At 36.4% G+C, this 14291-nt stretch overlaps 1 protein-coding gene across 2 annotated transcripts in view; it reads right to left on the minus strand.

Annotated features, from left to right (window-relative positions):
• Window positions 1-14291, minus strand: part of Dpyd (dihydropyrimidine dehydrogenase) — an 899256-nt gene that overhangs the window by 672993 nt on the left and 211972 nt on the right. For both annotated transcript variants that reach the window (XM_021158977.3, XM_085835556.1), the window contains exon 5: window positions 8457-8618. In XM_021158977.3, the coding sequence (XP_021014636.1) occupies window positions 8457-8618 (162 nt within the window). The remainder of the gene's footprint in view (window positions 1-8456; window positions 8619-14291) is intronic.

Consider the following 14291-nt stretch of genomic DNA (forward strand, 5'->3'; position numbering starts at 1 on the left):
TATGAATATATTCATGTGAGTTGATGTCTAATCTTTTTATTCTGTTCCAAATGTCTGGTTGTCTCTTTTTTCAATAATATACTCTTCCATTATTGGAGATATAGAGACAGATCAGATTAGTAGATGGATCAGAATTTGCTCCTCAATTTTGGGTCAGCTAACATGGATCTTTCCCATTTTGTGCTAAACTCTAGAATTATTTTTTTTCTTATCAACAAAATGATATGATAACTGGGATTACACTGAACCTATGGCTCAAACTGAGAAGACCCAGACTGTGTATAACAGTCCATCCTCTGAGCATAAGAAGGGAGTATGTCAGCATTCATTTACTTCCTTATTTATGGCACCAAATTTTAGTTTTCCTCATATAGATATTTTATTATTAAAGTCAGATTTAAACCTATATATGTTAATATAAATGATGTTATATCTTACATTTCTGTCTGTACTATTTTACACTGGCATATAAGGTTGACTTTCATATGTGAACCTTACTTATGAAAGGTTACATAGGTCCAGCTATACTGTAATCATTTATTAAATCCAAGACGTTTTTCTTAACTTATTTCTTTAAAATTGCCAATTAAAGTTTTCCCCATTAATTGATTTATTCACTTTATATCGTGATCCTACTTCCTCCCCCACACACACAGTACCTCTCCCTATCTTGCCTCCCCTTTTCCTCTGAGAGGGTGGGGCCACTCTGAGATATCCCTGAACCCTGGCACATCAAGTCCCTGCTGGGCTAGAACATAATTTCCCATTGAGGACAGACAAAACAGCCTAGTTAGGGGTTATATTTGGGACAGAAATTTTAATTTGACTCATTATATACCTCTCTGTAAATGAAAAAGGAAGATGACCTTAAATGAAAAATATTTACAAGTCCCTGGGAGCTCTGGGGGGTCTGGTTGGTTGATATTTTTGTTCTTCCTGCGGGGTTTCAAACCCCTTCAGCTCCTTCTGCTCTTCCCTTAACTCCTCCATTAGAGTCCCTGTGCTTAGTCCAGTGATTGGCTGCAAGCATCTGCATTTGTATTGGTCAGGTTTATTTTGTTCCTTCTTCTAAGTAGGACAGAAACATCCACAATTGGGTCTTACTTCTTCTGATCTTCACATGATTTGTGAGTTGTATCGTGGTTATTCCGAGCTTTGTTCCTAATATCCACGTATCAGTGAGTGCATACTATGTCTGTTCTTTTGTCACTAGGTTATCTCACTCAGGATATTGCCTAGTTCCATCCATTTGCCTGTGAATCTCATAAAGTCATTGTTTTTAATAGCTGAGTAGTACTCCATTGTATAAATGTACCACATTTTCTGTATCCATTCCTCTGTTGAGGGTCATCTGGGCTGTTTCCAGCTTCTGGCTATTATGAATAAGACTGCTATGAACATAATGGAGCATGTGTCCTGGTTATATTTTAGAGCATCTTCTGGGTATCTGCCCAGGAGTGGTATAGCTGGGTCCTCAGGGGAAACTATTTCCAATTTTCTGAGGAACCACCAGACTGATTTCCAACAATATCAACCATCCAGACCCCAGAGATCCCAGGGACTAAACTACCAACCAAAGATTACACATGGAGGGACCCATGGCTCCACCTGCATATGTAGCAGAGGATGGCCTTATCTGCCAAAGGGAGGGGAGGTCCTTGGTCCTGTGAAGGCTCAATGACCCAGCATAGGGAAATGGTAGGGTGATGAGAAAGGAGTCAGGGGTGTGGGGAGCACCCTCATAGAAGCCAGGGGAAGGGAGAGGATAGGGGGGTTGCAGAGTAAAAACTGAAAAGGGGGATAACATTTGAAATGTAAATAAGTAAAATCACCAATAAAAAATATTTATTAATTCTAATTTGAGGTAAGTCACTTTGGTCTGTTCATTCTATAATAGTACATAATGAAAATACACATGAATGTTCAATAGATGTTAATTGTTCCTCAACTATTTAATTTGTTCTTATTAACAAAACAGTAGCAGAAGTAGACCACAGGGACATTCCAATAATGAAATAGTCTTAGAAATTTAGAACATTTGAAAGATGAACTATAAATGTGATTTGCATTCCACAAATCCCCCAGAAGGCTTTATGTTTAGCAAATATTTAATTCCATGACACCACAGAATAAAAATAATTCTGGGAATTCTTGAAGAAGTAGTGTTTCAATCAGTGCTTGTATTAAATAATAATAAAAATAGCATGTGATTGTTTCTTTTGCTGTATTTTAGTTAGTAGGATGGCAGTGTGGTTACAGCTTTACTTTTGAATAAGAAAGATGAAATTGGTCCTATTGACTAAAGTTCTGTTTAGGAAATTCTCCCCCATGCCAATCAGTTTGAAGCTCTTTCCCACATTCTTTTCTACTAGATGCAGTGTACCTTGGTTTTATGTTGAGGTCATTGATTCACTTGGACTTGAGCTTTGTGCAAGGTAACAAATATGAATCTATTTTCATTTTCATTTAATGCATTTCTATTGCATACAGACTACCAGTTAGACCACTACCATTTGTTGAAGCTGCTTTCTTTTTTCAATTGTATTTTTTGGCTGCTTTGTCAAAGATCAATGTCCATAAGTGTGTGGTTTTATTTCTAGGTCTTCAATCCTATTCCATTGATCTACCTGTCTGTCTCTGTACCGATACCATGCAGTTTTATCACTAGTGCTCTGTAGTATAGCTTGAGGTAAGTGATGGTGATTCTCCTAGAAGTTCTTTCATTGTTAAGAATTGTTTTCACTATTCTGTGATTTTTTTGTGTTGTTCCTGGTGTTTTTCCATATAAAACTGAGAATTACTAATTTTCTCATGTCTTTGAAGAATTTGGTTGGAATTTTGATAGGGATTGCATTGAATCTATAGATGGCTTTTGGTAGGATGCAATTACTACTGTCAATCCTTCCAATTCAAGAGCATGGAAGATCTCTCCATTTTCTGAGTTATGCTTCAATTTATTTCTTGAGAGAAATGAAGTTCTTGTCATATAAACCTTTCATTGTTTGGTTACAGTTAACCCCAAGATATTTTATATTATTTGTGAGGATTGTGAAAGGTATTGTTTCCCTATTTTCTTTTGCAGCACGTTTATCATTTTGTATGAAGGAAGGCTACTAATTTGTTTAAATTAATTTTATATCTGCCTACTTAGCAGAAGTTGTTTATCAGCTGTAGAAGTTCTCTGGTAGAATGTGGTGTTGCTTATGTATACTATCATATCATCTGCAAGTAGTGATAGCTTGACTTCTTTGCCAATTTGTATCCCTTTGATTTCCTTTTGTTGTCTTATTGCTCTGGGTAGAACTTTGAGTACTATATTGAATAGATATGGGGAGAGTGGGTATCCTTGTCTTGTCCTTGATTTTAATGAGACTGTTAAAGTATCTATCCATTTAATTTGATATTGGCTGGCACTTTGCTGTATATTGCTTTTATTATATTAAGTATGGGCCTTGAATTCCTGATCTTTACAAGACTTTTAACATGAAGGGGTGTTGTATTTTTTCAAATGCTTTTTCAGCATCTAATGAGATGATCATATGATTTTTCTTTGTTTATATAGTGGAGAATGTTAATGAATTTTCATACATTTTACCAACCTTGCATCCCTAGAATGAAGCATACTTGGTAATGGTGAATGATCATTTTGAAGTGTTCTTGGATTAGCTTTGCTAGAATTTTATTGTATAGTTTTACATAGATATTCATAAGCAAAATCGTTCTGAAGTTCTTATTTGTTGTGTCTTTGGATGGTTAAGGTATTTGTGTAAGTAAATAATTGTGGCTTCATCAAATGAATTAGGTTGTGTATCTTCTGTTCCTTTTTTATGGAATAGTTTGGGGAGTGTTGGTATTAGCTCTTCTTTTAAGGACTGTTAGAATTCTGCCACCTGGTCCTAAGCTTTTTGTGGTTAGGAGGTTTTTAATGATTTTTCTATTTTCTTAGGTGATATGGGACTGTTTAGATAGTATACCTGCTCTTGGTGTAAATTTGGTACATGGTATCTCTCTAGATAATTATCGATTTCATCTAGATGTTTTAGTTTTGTGGAGTATATGCTTTTGTAGTAGGATTTGATGATTGTTTTTTAATTTTCTCAGTTTCTTTTGTTATGTCTCCCTTTTATTTCTGATTTTGTTAATTTGGATATTGCCTCTGGGCCCTTTCGTTAGTTTGGCTAAGGGCTTATCTATCTTGATGATTTTCTCAAAGAATCAGCTTTTGGTTTTCTTGATTCTTTGTATCCCTATATTTGTTTCACTTTGGTTGACTTCAGCCCTGAGTTTGACTATTTCCTACCTTATTCAAAATTGACCATATAATCAGTCACCTAGCAAGCCTCAACAGATACACAAAGATTGAAGTAATCCCCTGCATCCTTTTGGATCCACACAGACTAAGGCTAGATTTCAATAACAACAAAAACAACAGAAAAACCACATATCCATGGAAACTGAACAACTCTCTACTGAATAATAACTTGGTTACAAAGAAATAAAGAAAGAAATTAAAGACTTTTTAGAATTCAATGAAAATAAAGGCACTACATATCCAAACTTATAGGACGCAATGAATACAGCACTAAGTGCCCTTGTAAGGGAACTGGATAGATCCTACACTAAAAACCACACACCCAAAAGCCCTAGAACCAAGTTAGTTTTAAATCCATAAACTTGTGTGTATTATTAATTAGTTTGCCAAACTACATCAGTGTACTGAAGTTTCACACAAATTTACTCAACTACCACAAAGTCACACCTCAGGCTTTAATGTGAAAATAAAACTATTGAAAACCCAGAAATTTGTCATCCTGTAGTGCATAAGGCACATCTGAGTCATCTCTCCATCCTTAAGTTTCTATACTAAATTGTGTAAGAAGTTTTTATGTAATTTTTAAGCTATGCAAGCCAAAATTTTATTTTCCTCAGCTCCACAAAGGCTAGATTCTCCCTGATTGGGGAATGATTCTTTTATGCTTTATAGGAAAGCTTTTAAATAACATACATCTGAAAAGAAAAAGACTTGAACATATGTGTTGGTCTTACAGAGCCTATTTTAATTTTAATGCAATTGCTACCTCTCTCGCAGAAGATGAGGGAGCTTTGAGGTGTGATGACTTTACAGGTGAGACTAGATACTGAGCCATGAGGCTCTGTAGGTGCTATCTGACCCTAGAACCACAAAACCTGCATTGCTATAAAGCCTGTGGTCATCATCTAGCAATGTTATCTAAGGTAAATGAGAGATTGCAAACTCTTGAAAGAATACAAAGCACTGACTGGCCTTGATAGGTTTACAGTTGTAGAAATTAGTTATCTTCAAGGAGTCTTCTACTAGGTATTGTGTACAAGAGGGAGATAATATGAACACTGAGTGATTTCAGGCCTTATTCATTCGTATCCAACACTGAATTAGAGAATTTCTTTAATATTGACTATTACTGATATGTAATTGTCTCGTGTACAAGAAACCAAAATATCTAGATGGCACATCTTGCTAGTTACCAACATTTTAAAAATAGATACAACAAAAACAAATGTATTGTCATAGGGGACACTAAGTCTGGACTTTCCCCCATCTTCACTTTCTCCTAATGGGGAATAATTACCTTCCAAACAAGTAAAGCAAATCTTCCAACGTTAAATCATCACACTCAGAATGCTAGTGGAATGTATAGCCTTCAATCAGTTCAGCATGAAATAGCAATTATTTGTAGCCATTGCTTCCTGAAATGCAATCGTGTTTCTATACACCTAGAGGTTGCCCAGTTTTTGGTTGCTGTTTTATTAACACATAGTGTATTGAACTTGTTCTTAAACATTCTTTATGCACAGGAATTTGTAAATGGCCCTGAAATTGATAACACCTGCATTAAATCATGATTCCCAAGGTATTTATTGCACCTATATTGTTAAAGGATTCTGGGATTATTATGAGGTCATCTAGTTTCTACAAAATAAGAACCCCTTCTCTAGCTTTCTCATCACAACAACACCCAGAGGTATCTGGAGTGAGGTCAAGTCATCACAATGCAGATGAAACAACAGCAGAAAGTTGAAGAGAAATGAAAACACAGAGCCCACAAGAGAATCCACCTTTCTGCTCCTCCTGCAGTCTTAGATAGGTGTTATTTATTCTTTTTCCAAATCACACACCTGTGTGCAAATTAAGAAGCAGAACATACAGACACAGTCAATAATAGCAGACTAGAGAGTTGATATTTTTTAAATCATTTATCAATTATAGGAAAAACAATTCTGGAAAAAGTCCCTTTTTTCCTATTTAGTTTGCTTTCCTAACCTTTGCTTAATTTGGTAGAGAGATATTGATTTGTATTTTTTAAAAGGTCAAAATCAATCATTGTTTATCAATCAAAACATAAAATCATTTGCATCATGTTCCATTTCGTTTAAATTCCATGTCGATAGTTTAGTCATTGGAAAAAGGAAGAATAGTTTGCCCTTCAAAAGTATTTTACTAGTATTCACAGAACTCATGCTTTGGTAATTTCACAAGAACTCAAAAGGTGGGGGTATTTAAGTAAACCCCACTTTGACGTAAGTAATACAATACTTTATAAAACCAGTCAATGTTGAAACCATAAATGGGAACATCTTATATTTAGTTCTCATCCCAGGTTTTCAATTTATTATTTCATTATAAAACACAGTTATAAAAATGGAATGAAATAAAATTCAAAGACACTGCCTTTTAAAATTCTATTCCTTCAGTTGAGATGAATTTATAGGCATGCCTTGCTCAAGCTCAATTCTTTATTAGGTAGCGCTCACAGAGATCCAGCATGTATGTACACTTGATTTTTACTGAGTTTCTGATGACTTTTGTATAACAAGGAGAACAATATGGAAATTCTTACAAATAAATACTCTATGAATTAGGAGCTTATTAAAGTCAAGTAAGAGTAGAGATTCATATATATATATATATATATATATATATATATATATATTCTCTCTTTCTGTGTGTATATGGCCGTCTCCTTCTTTGTCTCTCCATCCCTCCCTTTCTCTCTTGCTCCCTCTTTCCACCTTTCTCCTTCCTTCCTCTCCTTTTTATTTCTATCTCTCATTTCTTCCCCGTTTTTTTCTGTACATCTTTCATTGCCTCATTGCTGTCCAGATCCCTGACACATTGCTGCTATCAAATATTTTTGGGGCAAATGGAGGTTCAGCTCATGCACTTTCTGCATGCCTCTTCATTTGCTGTGATGCAGTTTGTGTAAGCTTACACTGGTTTAATGACAAACGGAAAGGGCTTCCTAAAGAAATATGGAGAGAGATCCGAGTGAATCTTTGTCATCAACTAAGGATTTTTACACATTGTAGAGATTATACCTTGCACTGGCCAGGTAAGCCTAATGCAGTTTTTAATTTGATAAGAAAAGAAATTAAATCCAAGAATTTATTGCACCAACTCACAACCTCAAATTGTTTCCATTTTCTTATTCCCAGGGGTCTTTCCACAGAATTAACCTGTCAGAAAGCAGGAAGGGAATAACACTGATTTATTACTAAAGGCAAAGAGTGACTTAAGCTTGAGGGATATTATGGGAAAGGCTCTAAAGGGAAAGAGTACATTGTGTTTAAGTTGACACAACCAGAAAGGTAAGTCATTAACTAAAAGTCCAGCATAGACAGGCATTTAATTTAGTCTTCTAGCCAACTAGTCCCTCAAGATTATAAAAATCTTACTGTTACATCCCAATAAGCTGATCATTTAAATGATACATGAGAATTGACTTGCTAGTTCACTTCAAACAGGAGACCCCAGAGAGCATAAAGATGTCCCAGAGAATCCGTCATTTACAAAGGATTTATAAAAGAGAATGCCAGTACCAAAGTTTATGTGACAAGTGACAAAAAACCACCTTTCATTTCGTTAAACATTTTTCGAGCAAATAACAGAGTAGCTTTCAATCTATAAGCTCACATAATCTAATTATCTTCTTAATGTTGTTAGAGAATATTATCCCATTTCAAGGTTTTTTGAAAATTCCCCAACCTCTATCACTCAAAGAATAGTAGGAAGTGCTGCTGAAATATATTTCTAAGCATAAAGATCAAAGCGAGTTCCAGGGGAAATTATCAGTTAAAGAATATAGCCTTTTTTCCTAATAGGGTCTCCATGCTACACTTCAATGTAAAGTTAATGAACAAATTCTATTTCTAGATCATCCAATTTAGATATTTTCATTCTGAGTTATTTTAATAACCTGCTGGGGTTACAACTAATTTGATATATGGTTTTATAAACTTTCATTTTTGTAGCCAAGTTTTGTATAATGATACTGATTTCAAACAACACATTTGTATCAACACACAGAAACACATACAAATGTTGGGTATCAACAAAAAGAAAACCAAGGACTTTGATTATTATATGAGCTTCTGGCTTTCTAGTAGGAGGAAAAAATGCAACTGTATCTGTTACATACCTCAGTAGCAAACTGCTGCAGCCCACCAATATTAATTGGTCCCTCTTCAGAAGCATGTAAGTTGCATCCTCCAACACAGAGGTCAGATGTTGGACAAACCATTCCACAAGTAAGACCAAGAGGGTTATCAGAAAAAATCAGCTTAGCTGCACCATAGTAGTTCTACAGAGAAAAAAGAAAATTTGTATCATGGCATAGTGTACCTTAAATGCCCAATTATGGTATATTATTTCTTTGGGGCTGCAACTGCATTAAAACTTAAGATGCTGAGATGCAAATGAGATGTGCATGCTGCAGTGGTGTTCACCAATCAGCATCTGGAAAATCACAAACAAGAATATCACACAGAAAGAAGATCTTATACAAATGTATTAATAAAATAGTTGTTATGTTTCAGAAAGTTAACATTTAAAAGAGTATCATTCACAACGCATGATAGCATAGCTTTTCCCTAAATTCTTCTTTATAGTTTTTTTTCCCCAAACTGAGTTAGGAACATGTTAAATGAGCTTTATAAAGAAATAACAGCTTTTAAGACAATAGCAATGAGAAAAATTATATTTGATAAGCTTCCATATGGCTAAATTTAAAACAGTTAGGTGCTCTACTCCTTGTCCCATCTGGTATATTTCAAGACACTCAGTTGATCAGTGTCTCTCAACTTCATCCTCTATCCAACGATGCGGATAGGCAGTTATGCCATGGACTCCTAGATGAGACCGGAAACAGCTCATTATCTTGCCCATTCCAAAATAATGGATGTCTACAAAATAGCTTATGATATTTGTATTGACAATAATTTGGTAGCCTAATTCATTAATAAGCAAGATAATCCAAATCATCAACTAAAATTTAAAAACAATTAAATAATTGAATGGCTTGTAAACCAGGACAATCAGGAAGAGACTAAGGAGACATAACACATAAACATAAAATGGTGTCTCAAAGTGAGTCTTATTCAAATAAACTTTAGATGTTTTCATTAGAATGAAATCTCTGTTGGGTTTATGGGGTTATCATAAGTGTGCCTTGCTTGCACAAAAAGTGAAGTGGAGAGTTATGTGCAGATAGAGTTTGTTGTTCACGGAGGCAGTGTCATGGCTTGTGTTTCTGAAAATTTTTAATTAGATATTTTCTCTATTTACATTTCAAATATTATCCCCTTTCATTTTGTTTAGTGGTTCTTCCATATTTCCGCAGTCCTTTGATAATTCTTGATTCCTTCTGATCATCTCTAACACCTCACTGTGGAAAGTGGACTAATAAAAAACATTCTAAACTATTAGCAGACAAAAATATAAACACCTGGCAGTTATGATAAAATGGTAAGTGGTGTGCATACAAACAGGACCCTATCATAACTGCCCTATGAAAAGCCCAACAAACAGCTGAAAGAGTCAGATGCAGATATTTTCACCTAACCAATGGACAAAAGCTGCTGACCCCTGTGGTTGAATTAGGGAAAAGCTGAAAGAAGCTGAGGAGGAGGGCGACCCCATAAGAAGACCAGTAGTCTCAACTACCCTAGACTCTTGGGGTCTCTCAAACACTGAGCCACTAACCAGACAGCATACACCAGCTGATATGAGGCCCGCAAGACATATACAGCAGAGAACTGCTGGGCCAGGACTCAGTCAGAAAAGATGCACCTAATCCTTTAGAGACTTGAGGCCCCAGGGAGTGGGGAGGTCTGGTAGGGTGGGGTGGGATGGGAACATCCTCTTGGAGACATGGCGGGTGGAGGTGTGGGACATGGAACAGTCGAAGGTGGACCAGGAGGAGGATAAGGTCTGGACTGTAAAAAAAAAAGATTAAAGAATAAAAATTTTCAAAAATGTTAATTTAAAGAAACGAGTTACTGACAAGTTAAAGAGAACAAAATGACTAAAGTAATGTTGACAGCATTTCAATAAAAGAGAGGATAAAATAAGCAAAATCATCACCACAGTATATAGATCCCTTTATTGTTAAAAATGTATCATTTTAGAACAAATGTAAGAAAAGGAAAAAAATCTATGATTTTAACAGTATTTGTGATGGTAGGACTCCTCAGAACAAACATTGTCTAACACATATAAAGTGTTAATAAGTATATATTTTCTAGACATATAATAAGAATATATACTAAACTCAAATCATAACTAAGAAACACAAGCAATAAAAATCAAATAATTGGTTGATGAATATCAAACATCAGATGAGCCATTATGGCAAAGTTCATTCTAAAGTGTACTACTCTCCTGTCCATTGCATTACAAAATGTCATATCATTTAGGTAGAACACGTATTTTTATTAACAGATACTTATATACACACATACTTTTCTTTATAAAATATACAGAACATAGACTGTGATTTGACTGTGTTTGAGTTCTACTTGCTGCATATGCTGTATAGTTTTTCATTTTTAGTTTCTTCATCAGGAAGTATCATTAAATTGGAATAGGCAATGCTTTCTCAGCTGTTGTGACAGTTGAAGCTGAGTACCAAAAGGAAAAGAGAAATAAATAGAATTTCTTTTTGCAAAACAACTTTGTGCTTCAAATGGCACACCAAGAAAGTAAAAAAGATATAAAATGTTTGAAAACCAATGTAAGATATTTGAATCTAGAGCATAGGTAGCATGGTAGTTCAATGGTGGGAAAAATTACAACCAAATCTTTAAACTTGCTAAAGGTAAATATTCAATAAACTTCACAGTAGGCATTGTATTGATGAGTGATTAATTTGGCTAGAGTTTTTGATGTAGAAAAACATGTCTAGAAGAGACACATGAAATTTGTGCTTCCTCCAGATTATAGAGATCCCTGATTGCCAACCGAAACAATTCGAATTTTAGTTGATTCATTTAATTAAATTTGTTTTATTTTCTTTGTTATATTTTGATTTGGTTTGGTTTGGTTTGGCTTTTGAGATTGGACTTCTCTAGATAGTCCTACTTGTCCAGGAACTTCATATGTAGACTACTCTGGTTTTGAACTTACAAAGATCTATATTCTTCTGTCTTTGGAGTGCTGAGATCAAAGATATCTTCTGATATCTCCCCCAATTTCTTTCTTTAGTAACTGGAAGTTTTTGTCATACAGTTCTTTCACTTGCTTGACTAGAGTTACACCAAGATATAGTATATTATTTGTGGCTGTTGTAAAAGATGTGATTTCACTGACTTCTTTTTCAGCCTGCTTATTGTTCATATAAAGGAGGGCAATAGATTTTTTTTTAATTTAATTTTGATTCAGCCACTTTACTGAAGGTGTTTATCAGCTTTAGAAGTAGTAACATAGTAAAAATGAACATTTCACCAAAAGTAATATACACATTCAATGCAATTTCCATCAAAATTCCAACACAATTATTTAAATACCTTAAAAGAGCAACTCTCAACTTCATATGGAAAGAAATAAAAGACCCAGGATAGTTAAAACAGTCTTGAACAATAAAAGAATTTATGGTGGTATCACCATGCCTGATCTCTAGTAATAATCCCTGAGCAATAGTAATAGAAATTGCATGGCATATCAGGTCAATCAATGGAATAGAATCAAAGACCCTGAAATAAACCCATATACCTAAAGACAGTTGATTTTTGACAAAACAACCAAAACCATACAATGGATAAAATAAACCATTTTTAACAAATGGTACTGGTCTACCTGGATGTCTGTATGTAGAATAATGATTTTTTTCAGCCCAAAAGCATTTGTCTGGCCTACAAGATGGAAAGGATAAAGATGGAGCAGAGACTGAAGGAACAGCCAACCAACAACTGCCCCAATTTGAGACCCATCCTAGGTGAGAGAGCCAACCCTGACACTATTAATGATATATATAATCTTACAGACAGGAACTTAGCATAACTGCCTCCTGAGAGACACCTAACAGTGGATGGAGGCAGATGCACAGACCCAGAGCCAAACATCATGCAGAACCAGAGAGTCTTGTGGAAGTGTGTGGGATAGAAGTGAGCAAGAAGGAGAGATCAAGAACTCCATAAGAAGACTCACAGAGTCAACAAACCTGGATCATGGGTTCTCACAGAGCCTGGGCCATCAACCAGGGAGCATGCAGGACCTGGATCTAGACACCCTACACATTTGTAACAAATGTCCAGCTTGGTCTTCATGTGAGTCACCCAACAATTGGAAAGGGGGCTGCCTCAGTCTCTGTTTCCCGCCATTGTATCCTCTTTACCCTATGTGGACTGCTTGATTGGGCCTTGGTGGGAGAGGATGTGCCTAGTCCTGCTGGAACTAGATGCCCCAGGGTGATGTCATACCTATGAGGAGTCCCCTTCTCTAAGGAGACGGAAGAGGGCATGGTGGGGAGGGATGTGTAAGGGACTGGGAAGAAAGGAGGGAGCTAGCAGTGATCAGGATGTTAAGTGAAAAAAAACAAAAACAGAAAAAAGATATGTGCCACGATACCCAGCATAATTGAAACTTTTTAGTGGAAGGATTCAGGTACCTACAGTAGATAGGCTTGTCCCCTAGTTGAGAATGGGCTACCCATCTATCTCAAAACTTTTAACCCAGAATTGTTCCTGTCCAAAGAAAACACGGGATCAAAAAAAAAAATAAAAATAAAATAAAATGGAGCAGATACTGAAGGAAAGGCTATCCAGAGACTGTCCCACCTAGGTATCCATCTCATCTGCAGACACTAAACCCAACATTATTGCTGATGTCAAGCAAGAAGCGCTTGCTGACAGGAGCCTGGTATGACTGTTCTTGAGAGGTTCTACAGATGCACACACTCATGACTCACCTTCAGACTGAGCCAGGAGACCCCAATGCAAGAGCTAGTGGAAGGATTTAAGAAGCTGCAGGGGATTGCAACACCACAGAAGGAAAAATATCAACTAGCTGGACCGTCCACAGCTCTCAGGGACTAAACTAATAACTAAAGAGTCCACATGACTCCAGCTGCATATGTCAGAGAGGATGGCCTTATATGGCATCAGTGGGAGGGGAGGCCCTTCGCCCTGTGGAGGCTTGATGCCCCAGCAGAGGGAGATGATACAGTAGTGAGGTGGGAGTGGGTGAGTGGGTGGGGGAGCACCTGCTTAGAGACAAATGGGAGGGAGGGTGGGATGGGGGGGTCGCAGAGACAAGAACAGAAAGGGAGACAAAGGTTGAAATGCAAATAAATAAAATAACCAATAAAAAAGAGAGATTAAATAAAAATTACTAAAGAGATCATATGAAAATTCTCTGAAAGGAAATTGGAGAAGAGGATGTGTCAGGGAGAATCAGGAACCAGACTAGAGAAAGAAAGCATCAGTGGGTGAGCAGGTATCAGAGAACCACAAAGATGGTCTTGAAAATGGGTAGTGCAAACACCTAACCATGATGAAGTCATCTTGCAACCCACCTTCAATATGCCCAGATCAGGCCAGTGTTTGGAGATGTGAGTACTCACAGTTGAACCACTCAGAATCCTGTCAAGAAGGGGACATATTCTTAAACCTTCCCTGGAAGCCACAGGATCAATATCAATTCTGCCCTTCAAGCAAGTGAGATGAGTCTTAAGGTATTTAGCTCTTAAGTCTTTTAATAGTAAAGGCTAGAAAATTTAAATAGAGAAGGTACTTAGTAGACAGCTAGTTTGATTCCAATTAGAAGATTAAGACCTAGACTGCCCCACCCAGGGATCTATTCCATATACAACCAGCAAATGCAGACACTATTGCATATGCCAGAAAGATTTTGCTGACAGGACCCTGGCATAGCTCTCTCTTGTGAGTCTAAGTCAATGCTTGTCAAATACAGAAGTGGATGGTCACAGTCATCTATTGGATGGAACAAAAGGCCCCTAATGAACGAGCTAGAGAAAGTG

Source organism: Mus caroli, unplaced genomic scaffold (assembly GCF_978045245.1).
Source record: "Mus caroli unplaced genomic scaffold, Mus_caroli_1 scaffold_3, whole genome shotgun sequence".
In the NCBI taxonomy this organism is placed as follows: domain Eukaryota; kingdom Metazoa; phylum Chordata; class Mammalia; order Rodentia; family Muridae; genus Mus; species Mus caroli.